We start from the raw sequence: 26232 nt of genomic DNA, 5'->3' as shown, positions 1-26232 counted from the left end.
CAGCTAAGCCAGTATCAACTTGTCCCTGTCTGCAGCTCCTCTCCCCAAAACTCCCCCAAATAAGGCTTGCCTACATCAGTCTCGTGACTCCCTTCATGCCTCCCTAGAACATACCACACTTCCTATGCTTTCTTATGCTCTCTCTTCATGCCTCCTTTCAACACGGAAAATGAGAGCAATTTTGCTTTTATGCTAAAAATTCTTGTAAAAACCTGGATAGTATTCATCTATTTTTACAGAAGAAAGCCAATATTTTAAAGTATTTATATAAAACCCAAACTGTGTACACAGTCTGTTTTTATCATCAGTGCTGATATTCAACATAGTCTTATTTTTCAAACTGTAAAATTATATATGAGTGATGTGCTTTACTTACCAGACAGCACCAGGGTTTGTTGTTGTTGTTGTTGTTTTGTTTCTAGACTGCTTTGGGAAGTGATGATAAGGAACTCACTGCATGTTGGTGTCTTTTAAGCATTTACACAGTAACATTCACACATGGAGAACTTGGCTAGGACTTTGTAAAGAACAGATCCCAGGGGACATGAGGAAAAGACCAAGGGAGCTATTTTCTACAGACAATGTTTTATTTCTTGAGTATAATAAGTTGCTAAAGTTAAATCCTGCTATCCGATTCAATCCTGTTTCTTCATTTTGGCATGGTTTTAGAAATGTGTGAAATTCTATCTGCAAAAGATCACGTTAGCTTTGCCCATCTAAGTCAGTGTGATAACAGCAGCTTTGGAGTCTTGGGCTAGGGATGTAGCTCAGTGACAGAATATCTACTTAGCACATGCAAGGCTATGAGCCTGATCCCCAACACTGCAGGTAGAATAAGAACTACTATCATAGTCAATATAACTATAGTTATAAATAATAACAACTATTGTCATATTAATAATAATCATTCTTATTATTGCAAGGCAGAGGACTGAACCCAAAATTTTTCATGCTAATCAGCTACTATACCACCCAAGCTCTGATTCTGGATTATTGATGAACAATTCTAAATGTCTTCTTCCTAATAATTGTATCATGAAAGCTACAATCACATGAGGATTTAAACAACCAGTTCAATTATAAAGAAAACTAATAAATTATATGGTGAGGCAAGTCAAAAGTATTTAACCTAAACAAGCAGTTGTTTGATAGACAATTTAAGTAAAAAAAAAAATGGTTTCATATAAAATATTTTCATTTTAATTCTCTAATAATCTTGAGAATGCTATCAAAATAAGCCCATGTTTTAATTATTACTACATTAAATTGTAAAAGCAGTGAAAATAAGCCAAACTACCTCAAATGCAGAAAAATTTATTACAACCATAGTTACCTCAAAATATATGACACATTACACCTCTGGCTTGAGCACAAATTATTTACTGATTATCATAGTATACAGGTATATTAACATATGTCAACTCTGAATGTTGCTTTAAAAATACATTCCAGTATTTTTACATTAAAATACAACAAAACCAAACACTGTATTGTTATACCTTAAATATGAATCAATCTGTACAATTTGTACTAAGATCCTATAAAAATGATTCTTTAAATATAATTATCACTGTCCCTAACTATTGTAATGGCTTAGGTAGGAACTAGCAACCTATGGGCTAAACCACAGGTACATGCATGAGCCCCATATGTGTACATATGTGTACATGCACTGTCAGTGTAGAGAAGAGATGTTAACGAGTTGTAACAAGGTCAAAACAGAAAGTTACAATCATGCAGGAAAGTGTACCGAACAGATTTTTACTCCCAAGTTCATTATTTACTTTGTTTTCCCCTTTTCTCTTTTATTACTGTTGCATTTATATCCATAGACACATCATATGGATATATAAATACAATTGCTGAGGCCATTTCATATTGTTTGTATATATACAGACGATTTCAGGGCTTACCCATTCTATATCAGATAAGCTAGGGACTTATCCCAGGGGAAGACTGATTCTCCCTCTCTCAGCAGTCATTAATAGAGCAGACAACTGAGAGTAGGTACCATGCCAAACTAGATCCGCCTACAATATAACTCCGACAGATAAGGCTCAGAGAACATTGTGGAAGAGGAGAAGGGTTCATGATCCAGAGGTCCTGGAAGTCTAGACTGAAAGTGTGCCTTCTTGAAATAACAATCTAGTTATACACGTGGCTGCCCAAATAAGATCCAAACAACGACATCAACAGTCATGTTAAAATGGGGGGAAGAAACTTGATAGAGCCACCCATACACAAAGCGCTACAGGCTGCTGATCAGTAATCACTCCATCTTGTCATTGAACTTCTCTCTCCCTTCTCTCAAATTCTTTTTTTTTTTTTTTTCAAAACAAGGATGGGATAAAAGCCTGGCTTCTAAAAAATATAGATCCAAAAATTCTCTTTACCCTCCTTTCTGGCCTAGGTTCTGGCATTTATTGACATTCTGCAGACTCAAAAATGATGTGAAAAGCTGTAGCCAATCAGTATTCAAAGCCACGTTAGTTTCATAGGTAGAGGTCACCACATGTTTATTAAGGCACAGCTAAGACTTATGCACAGTATCTAGGAAGCAGTTTCGGAAAATTAAAGCCATAGTACAATTTCAATCATATAAAGCAGTCAGAGGTGACTCTTTGCTATGCTCATGAAATATTGTTATCCACAGAGTGCTGAAACAATATATTATGCTTTGCAAGAGGTTATAGGGCCAACAAAAGCATATTCAAGACTTCCAGTCTTACAAAATAGAGCACAGAAACTTGAAAGTCCTAAATAAGTGGATACCAAACAGCATAAGAAGTGCCACAGGGTGCCATGACTGATGCATGACATTAGTAGGAACCAGTAGATTTTCAAAGTCAAATGTAAAGAATACAGGAATGTGCCTTAAAGTTATGCCAAGAAAGTAAAAGTTAATAACAAACATATACAGTCTCAGGGACCTAGTCTGTGGATGCTACATTTTTACAAAACTCTGTGCTTTGTTTTTAGACTCTGATTTGTAATGATTACATCTTTTCAAATCGCAATGATCAAAACAGATTTAAAAGACTTCAGTGGGAAAATGTGTATGTGTATTCATGTACATGTTTCCATGTGCTCATGTGTGCTGGTCATATTTTTAGTCCAAGACACAATAGAGATATAAAATATCCTTATGTGATCCTTATGAATACAAAGTGAAAGTACATAGGTTGTGATACTAATAATACACAGCTTCAAGAAACCTGAGCCATCTCAGAAGATACTAATTGATAAATCTTTTCTACAAAATTTGAGTTCAAAATTAGAAAGTAGATGGATGTATGGATGGATGAATAGATAGATAGATCTCCTTCTTCCTCTTCCTCCTCCTCCTCCTCCTCCTCTTCCTTCTCCTTCCTCCTCTTCCCTCTTCTCCTTTCTTTTTCTTCTTTTTCTTTTTCTTCTTCTCCTTCTTCTTCCACCTCCTCCTCCTCTTCCACCTCCTCCTCCTCTTCCTCCTCCTCCTCCTCCTCCTCCTCCTCCTCCTCTTCTTCTTCTTCTTCTTCTTCTTCTTCTTCTTCTTCTTCTTCTTCTTCTTCTTCTTCTTCTTCTCTTCTTCTTCTTCTTCTTCTTCATCTTCTTCTTCTTTTCTCCTCCTCCTCCTCCTCTTCCTCCTCCTCCTCCTAGAAAATGTGAACACTCTAATGTCGAGCACTAAATGAATTATGAGAAAAGACAAACACCTGTTGACCAGACTTCAGGTTACACTGGTTCTTGTGGGCATTGTGAGACTGGGATTTTCCACTCCTCCCCATGCATCTGTGAGTAAGCCAATGGGATCACAAGTGCTCATCCAAGAATTTCCACTCCCTCTCATGCCTGCTCTACAACCCAAATTACTTTTCCTTTGATTTCACACTATCACCATTGTTCTCACTCCAGTTTTCCTATTTTTCTTTTTATTCTTCCACTTTTATTATTTTCACCTGCCCACAGCTGCTCAAACATAGCATTTGATGAGTGTTATTTAACTGTGAAAACAGAAATCTTTATTATAATTCAATTCAAAAGCAGGACTCAGTACTCTTCCAGGTACAAAGCATCATTCTTGGCTGTTAAAGTGAACAAAAGGAGCCAGACAATGCTTTCAATGATCTTATGCCCTAGTCCACAGGCAAGTACATAAAAGTACATAAAGGATAGGCTAACAATAAAGTGACAGAAAAATGTCAGTGTGCCTCACATAGATGGCTAATGATTCAGGAAGAAGAGAATCTTACATAAGAATGGGACATATGAACTGGGTATCAAAAGCTGAACAGGAACACACCAAACTCACCAGCTATAGTGAACTCAGGAAACAAATTTCAAAGCACAAAACTTTGACATGAACAAGAGTACAAAAGCTTTAGAAAACAGATGTTCTCTCTGGCCTTCATTGCCCTTTGTTCTCCAAAGTCTCTCAGTGGCAGGTGGCTTTCCCTGTGCCCCATGTTGAACAGACAGGCTGAGAAGAATCTAGAGGAATCTAAAAGCATAAGGCATGTCATATCATCTAGTCATATCCATATGTGCTGTCCTATCTTTACTGAGCCTGGAAATGAGAATAAATAGTCTTCTGCATGTGTTTATGTCTTTTTTATTGAAGGCTTTCAGGGTCACATAAAATTTGGTTAAAGTGAATGTGTTCCAATATTCTCTTGGTAACTTTTGTTATGGGAATGCCAGCCATGGTACTTGTCCTAGATGAGGGAGGGAAAGGGGAGTCTGTGAGTATGAGTGTGTTTGTGTGTGTGTGTGTGTTTCTACAAGGAGGATATTTTAGTATAATAGTGACATATATAAAAACATATATAGATGGCTTGCAGCACTGATTGCTATTGGAAAATAAAATGATAGTGGAAAGAGGGCAGATTGAGCTCATGTTCATTTTTGTGCTCACATTTCCAGAAATGACCCCCTACCCTCCAGGTATCGAATTTTCCTTTTTGGCAAAAACAAATCCAGAAGACAAGAATAAAGTACTAGAAATAATACCATGGAGAGAATATTCTAGTAAGTCCTGTGCTTTTATCATGTATCCATGTCTTTTCCATGATTCTTCATGGTAGCTTCCAAAAGAGGTCCACTGAGAGCTGGCCATGGACTTGCCTTACTCTGACTCAATTCATGATAGTGTAAGTGGCCCTATACCATTTATGAACTACTGCACTATGAAGATAGGATCAGTTCTTCTTCCCTATAAGTAACTGACAAGCACACCTTGATAGACACACATTCTCAGTGATAATTCTTCAAAATAAGCTTTCCTTCAGGGTATGGGATTGAAGATAATTCTAGATGTTCAGTCGCAACTTATACAGAAGAAATGGGGCCAATGAGTCAAACAGTGACACATAGCAACACACACACTTGCATGCTCGCACACACTCGCACGTGTGCATACACACACACAAAACAGACATATCACACAATATTTTCATGCTAAATTATGCTCTGATTCCATATATCACAGTCCATACATGTAGACAAACTTCACAATAGTGTGAAACTCCAAAAGAATCTTAGAAATATATTTTTCCCCCACTTGTCAAATATCTTGCTCTTCCCACTACCAGAGAATGAACCTGGGCAAGGAGGGCAATGTATACATTCCTTGTCCAATCATGAAATCAAGTCAAATCAAAGATTAGTTTTCAAATGACCTCTTCACGGAAACTGTAACCTCAGATACACATAGAAAAGAATAGTAGTGTGTCACTAAAAAAGTTTCCTAGAAAGATACCTGAGAACAACAATTACATAATATTATATTTCCATTGGGTACTAAGGCCAGGCACACATTGCTCAAACAAACAGCAATAAGCACTGACAGCCATGGTACTGGATATGTTTCCATTTGGTGCCACAAGCAACTTTGGATTGAGGCAAAGGGAACTAGATATCAGAATGAATCCCGCAATCTCCTGAGGATAACAGGGGCAAGAACAAGCGCCAAGTCAGTGCCAAGTTTCCAGTTTTAAACTTGCTTGTCCATTTCTGAGGAAGCTTCTACTCCACATGTAACAAGAATCCACTCTTGGTCCTGAAACCCTTGCCTATGTGAAAAGACAATCAAGGGATGCCACAGTCCCGAGCTCAGAGTAACAAACTAATGTTCATCTTGCAAGGTTTCTGAGGAAGGGGATGTGCATCTTGCCTCCTAACATGACTGTCAGCTGCTAGAAGCAAATGCTTATCAGCATACACCAACATGCCGGGACAGTAATAACAAAGGCGTCCCAGCTGTGTAGACTCAGAAGACATGCTCAGCCCATCTTAGAAGGTCCATACCTCTTCTAAAATTAAAACTACCCATTATTGTACACATTGCTTTACATGACTACTTTATTTTTATTTTTTTATTATTTATTTATTTATATGAGATATTATCTTTATATACATTTCAAATGCTATCCCGAAAGTTCCCTATACCCTCCCTCCACCCTGCTCCCCTACCCACTCACTCCCACTTCTTGGCCCTGGCATTCCCCTGTACTGGGACATATAAAGTTTGCAATACCAAGGGGCCTCTCTTCCCAGTGATGGCCGACTAGGCCATCTTCTGCTACATATGCAGCTAGAGACATGAGCTCTGGGGGTACTGGTTAGTTCATATTGTTGTTCCACGTATAGGGTTGCAGACCCCTTCAGCTCCTTGGGTGCTTTCTCTAGCTTCTCCCTTGGGGGCCCTGTGTTCCATCTTATAGATGACTGTAAGCATCCACTTCTGTATTTGCCAGGCACTGGCATAGCCTCATACGAAACAGCCATAACAGGGTCCCTTCATCAAAATCTTTCTGGCATATTCAATAGTGTCTGTGTTTGGTGGCTGATTATGGGATGGATCCCCAGGTGGGATAGTCTTTCAATAGTCCATCCTTTTGACATGACTACTTTAAATGAGTATGTTAGGAGTGTTAAATGAGTTACATAGGAGTGTGGCATTTGAATAAGGCCAGATAGCATGTTTAAGTAGAGCCCTGCCAGTTTCCCCTCACATGCATGAGTACTGAGTTTCCAACAATGACTCTTCAACACATGCATGCTTGGCTCACATGGAGGCCAGAAGTGAATGTTGAGTCCCCTGAGTTTGGAATTAGAGATGGTTGCAAGCTACCATGTGGGTGCTGGGAACTTAACTGGGTCCTCTGCAAGAACAACTAATGTTCCTCACTGACGAAGCATCTCTTGAGACTCTTCGCAGTAAAATTTTATAAAGATAGAAAAGCTCTTTAATCAGCAGCTGTCTTCCTGTTTTCCAATTGCTCCTCTGCAGAGACTAAGGCTGCCATACATTTTATATATTCAGCACCATTCACTGCCACACACGCAGGCAAATTATCATTTAAAACTCTGGAATGTTTGAATTGAAATAAAACTTAGGTGTACAATGGCAAATATCCTCAGATTAATTGAGTTGCAAGAGACATACTCCAAAAATTGACTGAAGTCCATAATATTAGGAAGATAGAAAATTTATCTAGTTTTAGTAAATGTCAAATCAGCAGCTATTGCTTTTAAGATTAATAAAAGATGTAATGGTTTCTAGATAGCCTCTAAATAGAGATTACTATGAATGGAGAAGTGATTTACCAACAGTCACCACAATGAGATTTCTCTAAAGGTTACAATCATCAGTTATTTAGCTGAAACACTGCCGAGAACGCCTGGTCATTTCGTGAATAATGCATAATGTTCATTGTAGACTTGATCTGTACTATAACAATACAGATATTTCTAAAATAATAGAAAAAAACTATCTGTTGCCTTCCAATTGCTTAACATATCATTTCCATGAAGTAATTGACTCGGGACATATTACACACTGTCACCTGAGTGTTCTCCCTGCAAGCATAACTTGTAATAATCTGTATACAATGGGCATCACACAACAAACTCATCAACCTTTATAGACTGCTAAGAAAAGATGTGATGAATGCCGGGCAGAGTAAAAGACCTTTCAGAGGCAGCAAATTAAAATGATTAAAATTCTACATACTTGTGTGGGACAAATTTAAATTTCAGCTTTGAAATTTAATTATTAGCATGATCAACTCATCACATTAAAAAATGTTGCCTACATGGTGTGAGTACTTTTCATATAAATTTCAAAACGCCTTTAGGTTTAAGGTTTATTCAAGAGGCTGTCTGGAGAGGCTCAAAGTATAATGTCTGTCTGTTTTATTGTTGGATTATGAACTGTACTTCACAGGATGCTGCGGGCTATTTATATAAGCTTGTTTATCCATATGAACTTCTTCAAGGGCACAACATAGAAGACCTTAATAAATTAAAATGAATTTCTTTTGATGTTGTTGTTTCATGACTATTTGATCGAAATGAGTAGCAGTTTTGCATTAAAGAGCTAGAATAAAGCAATAAGCTGTGTGCATATTCTACACCAGTGCCAGCTTGTAGGAAGTGATCCTGCATCCCAGAGACACTGGAGAGCCAGTGTAGACAGGATGGAGTCACTGAGCTTGCATCTTCAGCTCTGGTCTATTGAAAGTTCACTAACAATGAACATGTATCAATTTCCATGCTGGACCACAATCATTAACTAAGATGTGTTATCTCTTTCTGGGCTCCTCAGCAACCATCCCAACCTTCCTGCTGCCATGAGTGATACCTGGCACCCTGGCATAGACTGTGACACCCATGGGGGATGTGACCATGCTCTATCTTCTTACCCATCTTAATCAAAACAGGTCATTACAGAGCTGAACTGACTGAAAGCCACACAGTGAAAAATCAATGAGTAGTTACAGTCTCTGCCTGACAAAATTCTCACCTGGAGTGTTTGATAATTATGACACAAAATGAATGTTGTTTATAGCACTGACTCAGGTCTTAGGTCTGTTATATGAGTTCACTGCAAAACTCATCTCTCATCTGTGTAAAATAAGTCAAAATTTCTATATGATCTGAAAGTACACATCTGAAAAAGACCATAGTTCCAAACCTACGTTGTTTCATCATACAAGAACAGAATGAGCAAGATCCATCATTCTTTTGTCTATTTGGGCTGCCATCCCTACCAAGAGAGCCTTTTCTGTTTTAAACTCATTCAAAACAGAAGCAAATTATAATTGTGCTAAGCAAATAAATATAAGTCCAGCCTATCAATTTATATAGAATTAAATAATATAGTTTTACACTGTGTGGTTTCTGACTCAACAAACTTATCAGTTCCTTTTGCATCGTACGGATGAAACATAAAGATAATCGTGCCTCAACTAGAGTAAACGATTCATCCAACACACATGCACTAGAATTAAATACAAATCTTTGTGAAATTTCAGGGTCACTCTGGTATCTAGGACATGCATTCCTATGTCAGCAAGTTGATAATCTATATTCTCCAAGGCAGAACAGCCAACAGGAATGTGTGTTCAGTTTTTGTCATGTTGACGTCCTACCCATGAGGGGTACTTTGGGTGTGTGTTGGTGAGAGTAGGGCTGAGTAAATTCCAAAGCTAAATATATTTACTCTATATTTCCTTATAGGAAATTTTGTCAGCCCTGCTCAACAGGAAAAGTAACATAAAGAAATCCAAATTCTAATTTTCCTCTCTCAAACCGAGTACAATTCTTTTATATTATCTAATATTTTTCATATATTTTAATCACATTTTCCCCTTCCCTGAACTCCCTACCTATCCAACTTCAAAACAAAAGAAAAGAAAAAAGAGGAAAAAAAAGATAAACAAACAACAAGGTGGGGGCGCGGAACCACACAAAAGCATGGAGTCCATTTTGTGTTGGCCAATTGTTCCTCCACATCGGGTTGATATATTCAGTAGTAGTCCTTCAGAAAAAACTCATTTTCCCTTTCCTAGCTGGTATCCAATGGAAAGGCCTTCTTGGTTAGAAGTGGGATTTTGTGTCAACCCCCCTTTCTCCTAAGAACACACGTCTTAAGTACACATGACTTCTGTCTTTCTTATCCAAAATATTGGCAGCTAGAAATGTCCGATTTCAGCTACTGGAATGCTTACATATACATAAAATATCTGAAAGAAAAGAGCCAGGCCTATATGCAAAATTCACTTATTTTTCCACACATCCCTATGTATATCTCCCTATGTATGCCACCTTAATATAAGTTTATATATTATTCTTAATATATTAGAATAGGCATGCAACAAAGCTTTCTTATTATGTCATCATGTTGGAATACTCGGAGCACTAGAGAGTTTCTAAGGTCATGGCTTGTGATTAGGGATTTGCAAACTAAGTGATTCACATATGTGTGATCACAGCTCTTAGCATGCAATGACAAACAATCACAGTCAAAACTGACGCTTCATTTTGATCAGAATTCAAATAAAAGGTTTTAGCACCTCACCAGTACTCTTTCCAACAACGTTCCCAACACAGCCAAAACTACAAGGACTTTTCCAGTGGTAGCTGGCTATATGACATCACCTAAGAAATATTTTGGATGGACATGGTGGCATAGGCCTTTAACCGCAGCACTTGGTAGGCAGAGATAAGCAGATCTCTATGAGTCTGACAACCTGGTCTGCACAGTGAGATCAATAACAGCCAGGTCTATATAACAAGACCCTGTCTTACCCTGAAGCCCACAATAAAAAAAAATAGAGCTAGAGATGTCTCATCAGTTAAGAAGACCTGAGTTTGGTTCCCAGCTCACTGGGAAATTTACAACTGCCTGAAATTCTAGATCCAGGAAGGTCCAAGGCCTCTTGCCTTCTAGGGCACCCCCACTTACATGTACATAGCCCCACACAGACACATATACATACATACAATTAAAATAATAAAAACAAATCTTAAGGCAAGAACTTAATCTGCCTTTTGCCCACAGGATAGATTATCTACACCTTCTTAGTCTGTTTTTATTTGATGCTTGCAAAGGCTCCTTATATGTTAGGACATGAGAATCTCAAGATTTTGGGCTATCAACTACAAATAATACACCCTTAAGAAAAGAAAATCAATGGCCAATTCCACATATACGTCAATTAATCCATGCATATTTGAACACTAAAAATGCCCTCATTTTTTAGAAGTTTCAGGAAACAAGAAAATTCTAAAATTTAATCATCAGAGGGGCAAACCTACTATTTAAAAATAATTTTAAGAATATCTATGTAAAGGATTTGAAAAACAAATATATGTTTATATTCATAACTTTCAGCTTATGTGTCCATAGAGAAACATGAAGAATTAATGGATGGATTGATTTTCAAAGTCAATAAAGTCATGAATTCAAAACCACCTGCTCTGGTTGGGTCTTGCTCTCTCCCTGTTTTTGTTCACTTAACACAAAACACATTAGCTCTACCTATGAGCCATGATCCCCACACATTTACATATGTAAATTATTTCATCCTAAATCATAACACATATGTAAATTATTTCATCCTGACTCCTATAAAATCTTAATTAATGTAAAAGAATGTTTAGGTGGGCAGACTTTTCTAAAACAAAATAGAAATAGAAGAGAGTTCTTTCACCTTCACATGGTGTCTTTCTCATGCAGAGTTCAGATTTCCACATTTGAATCCCTTTAAAGGATTTGATATGCAGGAAAAGAAGAGAGGATGCTGGTGAACATTTCATTTCAGAGACACAGACAGACCACCATAATCCAGACAAAGCAGTGGCCTAAAACCTACCTTTTACTGAGGTGTTTGGTGGAGGGCCTTCCATCCTCAGGTTCCATGGAGGATCCCCTTGGTTGGCAAAGTCTCTCATCTTGAGATAACTAATTGTAAGTCGGATGATGGATGCCTTGTCGAGCTGGCTGGTGATGGCGGCAGGAAGAGGCAACAACTTGGCCAATTCATAGAACTCAAAATTTTCTTTTCCCCGGCGGGAGCGAGCAGCATCTCTGGATTTCTCCTTTCTCAGTGCTTGTAAACTGAAAACAAAGAGGTAGGAAATGCTTTAGAACATGTGATTCTGATTTTTAACTTCTATCTCCTTTCCACCCAAAATAGACAAAAATTAATCTGGAATTCAAGAGCCATAGTTAGATGAATTTCAAGTAATGTCTACGGTGGTCACTTGTCACGAACATAGTTATAACTAATAAAATCGTGTTTTGCTTGTTACAACATTTCTGTCTTCCAGCTGTGCAGAGAGGGAGATACAGCCCTTGTTTCTAAGACACAAGGCTTACAAGTGAGGCACGGTGTTTTATAGCCATAAGCAGTTTAAGTCTCAACTTGTACCGTTGTGTTCCTATACTGATTCTCAAGATTTGCTTCATTCAACTTTTATTACCACTAGAAACTTTAACCTCCAAAGGAAACACTTTGTAATTTTTGTTTCAGTTATCATCTTGGAGAACAAAGGTAAACACCAGCGTAAGCCACTTTGGCAAAATCAACACAGATAATGCTCCAGTGTTCTTAGACCTCTACAAGGATCTCCACACTTTCACACTGAAAATATAGATTGTAAAAGGTGGTGATGTTCCTTGATAAGAGAACACTATAACTTCATACAAGGGGGCCTGCATTAGCATAGAGATAGAGTCTCAGAGACACTAGAGAATGCACTGCCCACCCCAAAGCTAAACTTCCTGGTAGCATGAGTTTTAGGTTGAAAGATAAGCTCTGTCTGGGTTATTAAAATTTATAGACATTATAGACATATTACTTCACAGAGAAGGCAACAGGTTGGATCCAGGATTTCCCTTTAACTATTCATGTGCATTTCTGTTTGAAGTGTGGCTCACATGGCTGAGAGCCGAATCTGGCACCACCGAAGCCGTATGTGAGAGTCTGATGGGAAACCTGGCTCCCCTAAGCCACTCTCACTGCTTTGTATCTGATGAGCAATGTATTCAAGCTCAGACCCCAGTGATAACTAACTGGGTCATATGTGCAGCATCAAGGAACTCATAAAAATAACTGGTGACTATCTATTACTGAACGGAGACGTTTTAAATGTTTTAATCCATATCCTGGATTCCTGGAAAAGAAAAAGAGCAACAAGGGAGGATGCAAGGAAGGAAGTGTAGAGAAAGAAATCAAAACTGTTTCAGCACTATGGCTCCATTTTCCATAAATAAAAAGAGAAGAATAATCTTCCAAACCACATTATAGCAGTCATGGATTCTTACAGTGGAAAAAACTCATGCTCTTCATATGCCCCAACATCTTACAGAATATCTGCTTAATTTAAGACATGCATGGTAGTTGCTGGGTTAATAGCCCAAGCAGCACATATGCTCATGTGGTTAGTAAATAAATACATACAAATATGTATGTACGTGTGCATACATGCATATCTTATTTAATAATAAGTGTGCATTAGGCAACTAATGCTAGCATTTCGGATCATTTAAGTAATGAGCGTTTGTCCTGCAATATGATTCAGGTGATAACTTCAGGCAGAAACATGACTAACTTATAAGGAAAATTGTGTCACATTACATACTTCCCAACATTGTGATCAGTTTATTAGAATCCACAAATGTTTAATATTAGATTATTAAAAACTATGTAAGTTACAGATGCATTAATATAGGGCACAGTGTAGGTCTATCCAGGATCCAGGCAAAGATCTTAGACCAGAGGATTTTGGGTCTCCCTTTGCATAGTACAACTAGCTCACCTGGCAACAGCTAAGTGGGCTATGCCAAGAATACCATGGCTTTTCCACGATTGTTTCGTTATGATTCAGTTTGATTTGGTTTGGTTCAGTTTGGTTAGGTTGTTTGCACTGCACATGAGCAGGGGATGGTGCAGTGCTTGGAGTTTATTGCTTTTCTTTACTATGTTCTAATAACTAAATACAACTCTAGAAGGAGGGCTAAACTGACATTTTCATGTTGCAGTAAGTGCTTATGATGAAGTTCTAGAGCAGGGATTTTTAGGGCCTTTAAGGAGACTTAGTAAGAAAAGAGAACCAGGGAACTGAAGGCCAACCACCCCAACCAAGAGAAAACACATGATTTCAGCACATGAGTGGCCACTCATGTTGCCAGACTCCCTATGTTGCCATTTCTATATTCAAAAAGAATCTAAATTTTTTATATGAAAGTTTCAACTTTTAATACATTAACTAATTCAAGTTTCTTTTGTTTAACTGTGCATGACAATAAAGCACATTATGGTCAATTTTGGATCAGTGACTCATTTTACAACTAGGTCATAACTAGGAAGGCCAATTTGGAAGGCAGCTTTACATGGATCTTATGTGTAATTTTCCTTGTCACCCAAATGATCATAAATGAATTCATTCATTATCTAATTAATATTCCTAATATTTACACTAGAAATTTCTCCATGCAACTAAAGCAAAGTGGATGATTAAGCAATTATTCTGAAATTGATATTAATGAATAGGCTTGTCAATAAACCAAGGGGAAAAATTAATCCTCATGAGGGCTGGAGATGCTAGGAGAGGGGGGAATGAAGAGGAAGAGGTTGATGGATGGGCACTAAGTTAAAGTTGGCTGGGAATGAAGAAAACAGCGGCAGGGTACACAGGCCTGGTGTGGTGACTGTATCTAGCAACAAAGGGCAGTGCAAGAAAAACATGGGAAGAAAGCATTTTGAAAGATTCCATCAAAAAAAATGCTGAAGTTTTAAGGAGATAAATGTTTAATCTGATTTAGATATTATACAGTGCCTACATGTGCTGAATATTATACATGGTACCTATAGATAGATATGAATTTAATACTTTGTCTGGGTTACAATAAAAATAAGCAAAATGTTAAAACATAATTCAATTAAAACAGTAGACATGTCATCAGGAGAAGCAAACTGCAAGATGGTAGAAGACCAACTAGTAGCTTCCAATGGGTTGATTGGGACACAACCCTTTGAGCCTCAGGGAAGGAGAATAGATAGATACTGACATGTATGAACACTTTGTCTAAATATACTTCACTTACTTTTCCATGCCAGCACTGAGCAATGTTATTAACAAGGGTGTGTACACACACACACACACACACACACACACACACACACCCCTTCATAAGCACCTACACTACCTCCCTGTTCTCTTTGCCACCTTCTCACACTAGCTCCCTCAACTCTAACACACAATAGACCCCTCTACTGAAGTCATGTTCTTGGCCATTATCTTAATAATATAGGGTTTCCATGACTCCCACAGCACATCATTATGCATACACCATAGTTCAGAAGAGTTTCAGAATGGCAACACTGTGTCTATAATAAGTAATAATTGGTTTTGAGGGCAACAGCAATAAAATACAGTCAAAGGATTATAATGGCTGTTGAGACTCTGGTATAATAGATGAAACTAAAGATCTTACGACAATAACACAGCTTTGCGGATTAATCCTCTGCTCAGCTTTATGAAGTAGAGTCTTGCTGTAATCAGTTCTCAAATTGAATTAAGGACCATGTTAAAACCTAAAATAAACTTTGTTTCTGTATATTTTGTTCTAGACAAAACCTTTGGGCTGCATTTCTAAAATGCAGAAGCAGCACATATTGGTTGTGTAGGAGGAAAATGCCTATCTCTCCCATCAAAAACATGACAAAACTTCCAGCCCATAATTATTGGCTTCCTGGATATAGCCATCCCAGAACTCTACTGAGCTTGGTTTGGATTCTGGATAAAAGAACCAGGGAGCCCATTAATCCTCAGCAAAGACTATGACAGTATCAACTCTCTCTGGTGACTGATCCATCCTGTGCAGCAAAGAAGATCACAAGCAAATAACAAGATCAAAAAATAAGTTCAAAAGACATCATTTTTCTACATATACATTTTTTCTTTACCAAAAATCATACACAAGGTTGTGTTTCTGTGTTAATTTTTCAAGAGATCAGTAAGTGATAGTCAAATTTTCAAATGGTTCCAATCAGCCCAACTGAGGGAAACACTAAGCAAACATTTCCAGTTCCTATTAGAAGAACAAGAAATGTTCAGTCAAAATATTTGGTGTTAATCCTTGCTCTAGTACTTATTAACTATGTAAAGATAATTTTAATGCCTTGGGTTTTCTAATCTGTAAAATGGGATGATGCCACTAAGTATTATTATTTGTTAGAAATAATGCTTTAATGAAATGTTTATAGTTACCGTATAAGTCATGTGATGGTAGACTAATTGAATTTCACATGGCTAGTTTGATTCTTTGAATGTCCACAGTGCTCATTTATAACAGAGACATAGATTACTCAGGAAGATTGAAAAGTATGTGCAGGAAATCTTAAATGGTGATAGTCATTTTGGTAATTTTAAGTTATAAAGAACACATAGGCTCTCTTAGAAGGAAGACTGTCTTTCAAAATATCTTCCAAAGCTTGCTAATCTGAATGTTCTAGTGAGGTCAAATGCAGGACCCTGGAGAGCTCATACAACCAGGAATGACTCTGTCCTGCAGGCTCCTCACCAAGAGTCATGTCACACTGAGAGACTGTATTTAATACAGAAACTGAGGAAACAGAAGAACCAAATCACAGTTAAAGAAAGGGCATTGTCAGTATCCTGAAACATGGAACTAGCTATGAGTACCATTCACTTATTGGGCTTGTCCATTACAGGGAAAGTTACAACTTTGAACTGGTTACTCATTAAATTATAAGGAAGCAATATCTTTTGAGTATGATCAACATTAGACATGCAAAATTGATTCCTTTTGGTTTGGAAGTCATTACAATGGTTAAAATTATTACTGAACTAAAACAACTGTAAAGGCCAACAACAAGGCCAACAACAAAGTGTATGCAACAATCACGGAAGAGCAACAGGGAAACACAATAAACCAACACTATCTTCCTCTGCAGTGATCTGTTCAGAGACATGCTCTTACAAGCCAGGATGGGCGTGGTTGGGAGAGGAGACAGGGAGAGGGAAAGGGGAACATAAGAAGGTATTTGGGGCAGGGGAGACAGGAGTGAAGCCCTGAGGGACAGCAGAAAGAATGGAAGCAGAATGGAAGAATGGAACCTCTAGAATGTACCAGAGACCTGGGAGGTGAGGCATGTGCAGGACTCAGAGAGGGACCTTAGGTGAAAGGCCAAACACTAGGGAGAGTGAGCTTGTAAAGTCCATCTCCAGTAGAAAGACAGAGCATCGAGTGAAGGGATGGAGTTTCCTTTCCACAGTCAAAAACTCTGACCCAGAATTGTTCCTGTCTAAAAGAACTGTAGGGACAAAAATGGAGAAGGGACTGAGGGAAAGGAGGTTCAGTGATCGGCCCAACTTGGGATCCATCTCAAGGGGAATCTTCAAGGCCTGACACTTACTGATGCTATGGGGTGCTTACAAACATGAGACTAGAATGACTGCCCTCCAAGAGGCCCAACAAGCAGCTGAAAGACTCAGATGCAGATACTTACACCCAACCAATGGACAGAAGCTGGGAACCCCTGTGGTTGAATTAGGGAAAAGCTGGAAGAAGCTGAGGAGGAGGGTGGCCCCATAGGAAGACCAACAGTCGCAACTAATCCTGACTCCTGAGACCTCTCAGACACTGAGCCAGCAACCAGGCAGCATAGACGAGCTGATATGAGGTCCCTGACACACACACAGCAGAAGACTTCCTGGTCTTGACTCAGTGAGAGAAGATGCACCTAACCCTCGAGAGACTAGAGACCCCAGGGAGTGGGGAGATCTGGTGGGGTGGGAGTGGGAAGTGGGGGTATCCTCTTAGAGATGGGGTGGGGAAGAAGGGGATGAGGAACAGTAGGAGGGGAGCCTGGGAGAGGATAACCACTGGACTGTAAAAAAAATTCAATAATAACAATAGTAATAATAATCAAGATAAAATATATTTTGTAATGTAAATGTTTTGATTCATTTCCTTTGATATTGATGTTATCAGTTCAATGTTACCCCTCTCCATGGAAACCTTCCCAGTAAGCCTCAGTTTGAATACTTTCTGGAAAGTTTTACAATCTAATATGTAGTCTTTCTGAAAGAGCATGGCAGGGTTTGGCTATACCCCTATAGAGGCAGAAAGGGGCAGTGGAAAGGGCTTTAAATTTTGCCTTTTTAAGGCACTTCTAAGGAGCCAGCCAGGCAAGATTTTATGGATTTTCCTACTTGTTTTGCTTAGGAGGACCCAGAACTACAGACTCCTATTTATCAATTAATCTGCCATGCAGCCTCAAAGGAAGAAGGTAGACCTGTATTAAAAATGCAGCCATCAAAAATTCATCAAAGGCTTCAGCATTTTAACTCATGAACCTTTGAACACCTGCACACTTGTCAGATCTCTGGTCATAGTTAATGGTAAAGTCTACAGTTACTCCAGTACCTACACTTGCCCTGACATGAGCTGAATGAGAAGGCCTTTCAAGAAAACCATACAATAGAGACCCCATAAGGACACTGGTCCTTCCTTCATTACAATTAGTAAAACAGCCCTCCCCACACTGACACCACATAGAATTCAAAGTCAAGAAAATCAGTTTGCTGCAGAATAAGCTCTTTTGGGTGTAATTTTAGAATACATGTAAATGCAAGGTAGTACAATTGAGAAATGGATAGGAAACTATTACCTGATGGGAGTGTGAACAACAAAGTCCACCAATGGAAGTATTTCAGAGTTCAAGAGATGGCAATCATTTCAGAAATCTTCATTTAGCATGTGAAGCAAACAGGGTAGTCTATACTAGCTGTTAAAACTGGAACCTTCAAGTTCAAGGTAAGAACTCTGCTGCTTAACTAATGCACGGCTCATAGCTGTCATCATTAATTTATGTTAGCCTCTGTAAACATCAGGAGTATAATAGGCCAATTTCACAACTAAATATAGATGCACATTTTGCCCTTATATAAATGGCAGATTGCCACTGTAGATCATTGCCGCAGCAACACGTCAGTAGAGACGCACAGCTTGATGGTCTGATGCACACACAATATATGAAACCAGTTGTAATGGTTGTTTGGAAGCAAAGTGTAACAGCAGCAAAATTTCATTTGTTCCACAAACTCAGGATATATTAAGCTTGGCTGACAAAGACTGTTTGATGTGCTAAATCAGTCTGACCTTCACTCCTGCTTTATTTTTCAAATTTAACATGTGACATGACCACTGTGTCTCCACATGTAAGAAAATATTGAAACTGATTGCTTCTAAGCAGCGTCAAAAAACATCCGATTGCTAACGTTTCATAAAGTACCAAAACCAAGAGGCATGCTTCTGGTTTTTAAACTAAGGCATTTTCTGATGGGATCATCATGACCCTTTTGACTTGAGGCAAAGTAGATCAGAGGAGTAATTAAAGCCATTCATCGGAATGCCTCCCATCATCTTCAGAAAATGTCTTGTGTACGTTTGAACTTAATAATTAAATTAATTGGTTTTAGCCAATGAGCGTTTTTCATTCTTACCACTTTAAATAAGAGGCTCTCACTCCAGAATGAGTCATTAGAACAGTAATAAGGAAAGCTGATCAGTCTGCCCAGCCCCTTTCAACTAGCATTCACCTTGGTTCAAATAACCCTTGAATGAACCACAACAAGACCAAGCTATTCATCACGTGCTTAGCTGTGTGCCCAAAGTCTCATGAATCAAATTGTTTTGTTCTTTGGTTTTTTTATCCTACAACTTCAACATACACAACTGCCAGTTTCACAATAATGGGGGAAAAACCTGCAGCTTTATGAAGTAATTTCTCTTTACCCAATAAATAGCACTTTACCTTGGGGCAGCTTGTATATTTCACACCTTAAATTCCTATTTACCAAATCAGCTAATCACTTCACAATTGAACTCAGAACAACAACAAAAAAATTATCAATTAAAGTGGTTGAAACTCCTGCAAATTATCATTTAGGGATGAAGTAATTGCTTTCATCAGGGCAGAAAAGCCCGCCAGAACAGAAATGTCACTTTAGATTAGTGTTCTCACTCCTGAAGCTATGGATGACACAGCTGATATAAGACTAAATGCCAAGACCAATCAATTGCTTTTGTGGCTCTGCTCTGAGCTGCTGTAAAAGGGGCCATTTTCCAGGATCTACTCTTCATTATAGTAAATGCTATCTCCTTGGTAACATAATTCCATTTCTCATAAATTCTGTCTAAGAGCATTGTCCTAACAATGGATGTTTGTAGAAAAGAATGCTGTTGGTTTAATGCACAGAATTAAGTGTGAATGGCTGTCAGACCACTATAGTTTACTAGTTCTTAAACATAAATTGAAGTCCTACATTAAAAAGAATTCTTGAGAGAAATGAATGTCCTGAACAAGGGGAAGATGCTATATCTGAAGGCTCTGTGCACTGTTGGGGGATTTTGACAATTCAAGTATTTATCTGCCCTGTATATTAAGCCTGTTAGCTCACAGTGGCGGTTGAGAAACACTTCACTTATTTTCCCAGCAGTGTGGTTTGCAAATGTGAAACCTCGGAAGTAAATATGAACTCATTAGGCCACTGCATGTGTTTTGTGAATGGCCACAACTGTGTTTAAAGAAGCAAAAAGAAAAAAGGAAAGACAGATAGACAGACAGGAAGAAAGAAAGAAAAAGAAAAAAGGAAAGAAAAAGGAAAAAAAAAGAAAGACAGGAAGGAAGGAAGGAAGGAAGGAAGGAAAGAAGGAAGGAAGGAAGGAAGGAAGGAAGACAGAAGGAAAGAAAGGCACGGTCTGAACTAGCACCTCCTAGAAAGCATCTAGATCTTAATTGTTATTGTTCACCCCCTGAAGTTCCAAGGATCTGGATTGCAGGCTCCAATTAAAAGGAAATTGAAGTCGCTAATGTAGTGAGAAAGCAGCAATTCCCAGTACTGTTCTCCTCAGGTCTGAAGTTTAGAAAGAGATTCAGGATCACGGGTCTGTGTCCAACATGGGATAAAGCCTTTCTCCTCCTGGTGAGCACACATATGTCACTTCTATTAATCGTAACAGGAGGCCTGAGGACACATTGAGAGGATGCTGCTGCCAAATATTTGAAAGGTGCTTCGGATCTCTGCTGAAAGGCAAAGAGAAAAGCTAAGGTGTCCACCTTTGGCTAAAGAGACTTTCCTGGCCCCACAAATGGGAGTGCTGGCATATCTAGTTCTCTAATAATTTTAACAATAGGACAGGAGACATATATTATTTTATGCTTCTTAGAAGTATCCATTCCTATCGGAGAACAGCATGGAACTTAATGCAGTAATACACATTGACACGTTTCAATAGTTACTATATTGCACACAGTTTTAAAGTGTTTTTTAAAAAAGGAAGAATAGAAGAAGAAGAAGAAGAAGAAGAAGAAGAAGAAGAAGAAGAAGAAGAAGAAGAAGAAGAAGAAGAAGAAGAAGAAGAAGAAGAAGAAGAAGAAGAAAGATTTACAGTTATCAGCAGGGAGCAGTTAGCCAGTGTCAATTACTAAGGATGGGAGATGACTCACACTGACCCATCCACTACTGAATCAGAGCTGCTTTTGATCATGAATCATGTCTCTTTTGTTGCAGGTAAGATAGGGGGTAGGAGTTTGTGTCCTCTTCCGTCCCTAAAACCAGGGAGTAACTTTGGCTCTTGTAGGTCCTTCTTTGGATGTTGGACATCTTGTGCTCCACGTGGAAAAATCCTAGATAAATCAGGATAGCTGATTCCTACCGTCAGGATTCAAAGTAGAGAGGGGGAGTGGCTTTTACAAGGTGACCCTTGGCAAGGGGCACAAGCCTGTCATCGTCACCAGAGCACCACCATGCCTCTGCAGGCATAAGATGTCATGGTCCGTTTTGTCTTTTGAACTTCTACAACACTGATAAAGCTGGGTTTAATTTACAATTACCTGTAGAAATTCCCTAATAATTGTTACAAAAAGCTTAATTCTTTAATGAAATATTCAACAAAATCCCCATTTTCAGGCTTCTGGTGATGCTATTAATTGCTTCAAATCACAAACTCGATTGCTTTGGAATTCAAATTCAAAATGACTTTTTTTTTTTTAATTGAGGGAAATTTTACTTTTTCTTTCAATTCTCTTCAAGTGTGATTTTAAACACTTGAAAGCACAACTTAGTGAAAGAGCTTTTTAAACCTTTCGAGTCTGCTGCGGCTCACTGGGAAAGCAGCAAGCATGCTTTGACAAGTCTGAAGATACTTAAGTGTGAAAATAAAGTTATGATCATGTGACCACCACACACATGCCATGCCTTACTAATGTTAAGGAGGACATCTGTATAATTTAACTGTCTGCATTCCTTTGGGAAGAGGACACAGCAGAGGAAAAGGACCACCTTTTCCTCTTTTTTTTTTTTTCTTTTTAGTTTTGCTCAAAAGATTTTTTTAATCTATCTATTTGCATTGGTTATTTTATTTATTTACATTTCAAATGTTATTCCCCTTCCAGCTTTCCCCCTTTGCAAACTCCCTATCCTATCCCCCTTACCCCTGCTTCTATGAGGATGCTCCCCAACCCACCCACTCCCATTTTTCCCTATGCTGGGGCACTAAGCCTCCAAAGGACCAAGGGTCTCCCCTCCCATTGATGCTAGATAAGGCCCTCCTCTGCTACATATACAGCGGGAGCCATGGGTCCCTCCATGTCTTTAAGCACTACAGTCACTAAGAAGTACAACAGCCTGTAGTGACTCTATACGCTATTTCTTACCTTGCATTTGGGGGTAGGGGTGTATGCATAGAAAATTGCATGTAGATATATGCATGTGTGAGCACTTACACACAGAGGCCAGTGATAAACACTAGATGCTTTCTCCAATTGCTCCCCACTATATTTTTTGAGGCAGGCTATCTCACCAAAATCAAAGCTCATCAATTTGTATAGGCTGAATAGCAGCAACCCTCAGGAAGATTATCTTCCCCCAGCACTAGGGGTACAGCCATAAGTCCTTGTGACCATCTTTATGTGGATCTCAAGGACCCAAACTCAACTGAGCAATCTCACTGGCTCAGGAAAAACTTAAAGAAAAAAAAATCCTACTTACTTCATTTTTCATCTGGATTCTAAAAGCACTGTACTGTTGCCAGGATTAGAAACTAATTTTCAGGGAATAATTTGTCAAATACATATTCAAAGGCTTAAAAGTCCAGCCAATTTGAAGCTCACTTCACAAAAATTGTTAAGAAAAAAGTAACCAATGGTTTGAACAAATATATTTCTAATATATTGGGAAATGTATTTATAATATGTTAGGTGGTAAAGGTAACTTCTAAAGAGCATATATAGGAAATCATCAAACTGAAGCTATGTATCCACATCTGCATAGACAGAAAAATATATATCCAAATCTAGGTAAACTTCCACTAGCTGAAATATTAAGACTGCTTAATCCTACATGATAAGATCAGGGTAAGAAAAAATGTTTGTGATCATTTTGATCAACAGACATGTTTTACACAGTTATTTGTTTTGTGTGTGTGTGTGTGTGCACAGATGCCCTGTTGGAAGACAACTAATACAACAGTTTTCTCTGCCACAAGGGTCCCCTCCACTGAATTCAAGCTTTCAAGCTTGTCACCTGACCCCCTTCACTTCCCCAGCCATCTCGATGGTCCTCAATAGACCTATATAGTCTTATATAATAAAGTATAGTTTATTGAAGTCAAAGATGAGAAAAGTTAGCCCTTGCTTACTAAATGGTTTATCTGAAAGTGCCATCAAATGCCATCCTGACACCGTTTGCAGCCTTAGAACCTAAAGTTTACTTAGTAAAAAAAAATGATTGGCTTGGTCAGTAAAAGAGAACTGAAATAGAAACAGAAGAAAACAAAACAAATACAAACATAAACTAGAAGCAGTCATTGTTCCTATTAAAGTTAAACCAAGAGTCTCAACAAGACAACTGAATCCTTCAGTACACAACCTGGGTTCCTATGCCATTTTATAACTCTTCAATATTCCAAAGAATGATACCCAGGGAGATGACTTGGTGGCTAAAGGTACTTACTGCCAAGCCTGACAACCCAATATGATATAGGACATTTACTAAATGGGTATGAGTCCTTTATCCGGATGGTGAAAGTAGAGAAACAACTCCTAAAAGCTGTCCTCTGACCTCTACACATGCACCCTAGCATGAGCACATACACACCTATAACACAAATGATTGCCATTCAAAAAATACAAAATGATGCTTGGCCCAGACCATAATCTGTAAGCTACTGCCTGTGGATAGAATGTACTTCCACCCAGTGAGTAGCAGGTTTCCTGTATCACTGCTCAAGACAACAGAGTCACCTCCATAAATCATACACAGTGTGAAGCATTACAATAATCACAGAACACTGGACAGGACAGGCTTGATAAAATACCAGCTCAGACCCCAACTGAAGTCAAGGTATGGCTGAGTACGACACACTGGTCAGACCATTACAATAAGGATAGTCACTGTTTTTAACTGAACACTGCTCACTTCAGTAGGTTTGGACTCCTGCAGGCAAGGTGACTTCAGGGCATTAGATGTTATGTGTCTACAACTTGGATCCATACTGCTGTTTCACACTAAGGTAGCATGTAAGATTTGATCAGAAGCAACATAGATAGGCACTTCATAAAGAAGGCACCATAGGGAATGCCTGCATGTTCCTAAGCATCCACTACTCACTCAGGAACCATGTCCTGCACAGAATTCACATTCTATGAAATGTTTCAGAAAATGCCTACTTAGTCTCATGAAAGTCTGACTAGGGAACTACAACCATTTAGAACCAACTGTGCCTATGTAACAGGGTGACAAACACCGACTATTCTATAAGTATATAAAAGGATAAGGATATAATAATTAGGCCTATTGTCTGATTTTGTGGCCTTGCAAGCTGCTTATGGGAAATCAAAAGGTTCTCCTATGACACAAGCTGATGGAGATGTTTTATTCTCTGATCAATCGAGAGCCAGAAATGAAGTTTTACTTGATTGAATAATCACGGTACCTTTAAGAGGAGCACACACCGCAACTGTGATAGAGTTCTCAGCTAGAGGAGAAAGTCTGGTGGTTTGTCAAATATTGTCAAGAAAGACTGCATAACTGAACAGAACAATGGAAGATGCCAGTTGTCCCACCACTTCCTAGACTTAAATGCTTCAACACTTGGTCTCTGGCTGGTGATCTTGTGTCTGGAAACGTGGAGGGACAGCCTCACTGGAGGGGAGGACTGACCTTAAGGTTCTATAGGAGGGAAAGAGATGGCTTCCTAGTCACTCTCTGCTTCCTGGCTGGGGATGCAATATGATCATCCAACTTCAGTCCCTGCTCCCCTGCCTGCTCCCAACCTTATGAACAAAGCCCTCTTAACTGTGGCTGGGCCTGTGGCTCAAAGGTGAAGCAGTTCCCTTGCATGTGAAAGGACATGCACTCAGCCTTCAGCACACTAATGACTGTAGTAACTGATCTGTCAGACACCATATAATTAGGTGAGCTACATGAAATGTACACGTGCGCTTGATCGTGAACCTCCTGCAGCACACATCCTTGGCTACCGTGGACCCTGCTCCCTTTTATAGGCACTTTGCAGGAACTTTCTTCTCACCCTCTATACTGTCTTCTGCATTCTCCTTGGATTTGTCTGAAATGAGATGAACATGGGAAAAGATTTCCACTCTAGGTCTCTGTTTGAGTTATGGGCCAACAAAAGATCATTTACTCTTCTGAAAGTCAGGAGTATTACCAAAAATGAAACTCTAGTTACTGATATGGTTTGAAGATCAGGAGCTGTAGGCATCTTTGCATGGTCCCACACAGCAAGCCTATTTTCAAAAACTCCCAGGGATCCACACACCAAGATCACTGTTGGGAAAAGGTTAAATGTCGTATGTGGCTACTTACAGACAGACTTTTTGTAAATACTCAATACTTTCTTAAAGAGACTACTTGAGCTTAAAGTGGGTATTTACTTACTAACTATGCCATGTTGCTTTAACAATAATCTGTCCTTCTACGTCATTTTCTTTCTCTTCAGTTTCCTTTTAAGAGATTTACTTACTGGAACTAGTTATGTCTCTTCTAAACTCATGTGTAACAGGAACAGTAAAGTTGGTTTGCTTCTTTTTGTGTGTGCTTTTAAATTTTTAATGTTATTTTTAAATATGTCTTTGTGGGTGGCAAAGCACAGGCATATGTGAGGAGATGAGAAGAGAAGACAGTAGGAGTCAGTTCTCTCCTTCCAGCGTGAGGCACAGGGATCAAACTCAGGTCACTAGGCTTGCAGCAAGTGCATTTACCAGAGGAGCCATCTCATTGGCCCTCTGTTTATTTTTAATTTTATGGCTTGCTATTAGCATATTATAAAAGAACTTAAAGAGGGTTATAAATTCTACACCTAATGAATAAAAGGAACATATGCAAGAATGCAAAGATGGGTGAAAGAAA

The 26232-nt window shown here is 38.7% G+C and overlaps 1 protein-coding gene across 5 annotated transcripts in view; it reads right to left on the bottom strand.

Annotated features, from left to right (window-relative positions):
- Nucleotides 1-26232, bottom strand: part of Npas3 (neuronal PAS domain protein 3) — an 829848-nt gene that overhangs the window by 564986 nt on the left and 238630 nt on the right. For 3 of the 5 annotated variants that reach the window (XM_085830374.1, XM_085830371.1, XM_085830372.1), the window contains one exon: nt 11640-11884. In XM_085830374.1, the coding sequence (XP_085686500.1) occupies nt 11640-11884 (245 nt within the window). Of the gene's footprint in view, nt 1-11477; nt 11529-11639; nt 11885-26232 lie in introns of all 5 variants that reach the window. The other 2 variants (XM_085830373.1, XM_085830370.1) reach the window with 1 other exon arrangement.

Source organism: Mus caroli, unplaced genomic scaffold (assembly GCF_978045245.1).
Source record: "Mus caroli unplaced genomic scaffold, Mus_caroli_1 scaffold_14, whole genome shotgun sequence".
NCBI lineage: Eukaryota > Metazoa > Chordata > Mammalia > Rodentia > Muridae > Mus > Mus caroli.
This window is presented reverse-complemented; position numbering and strand designations above follow the sequence as displayed.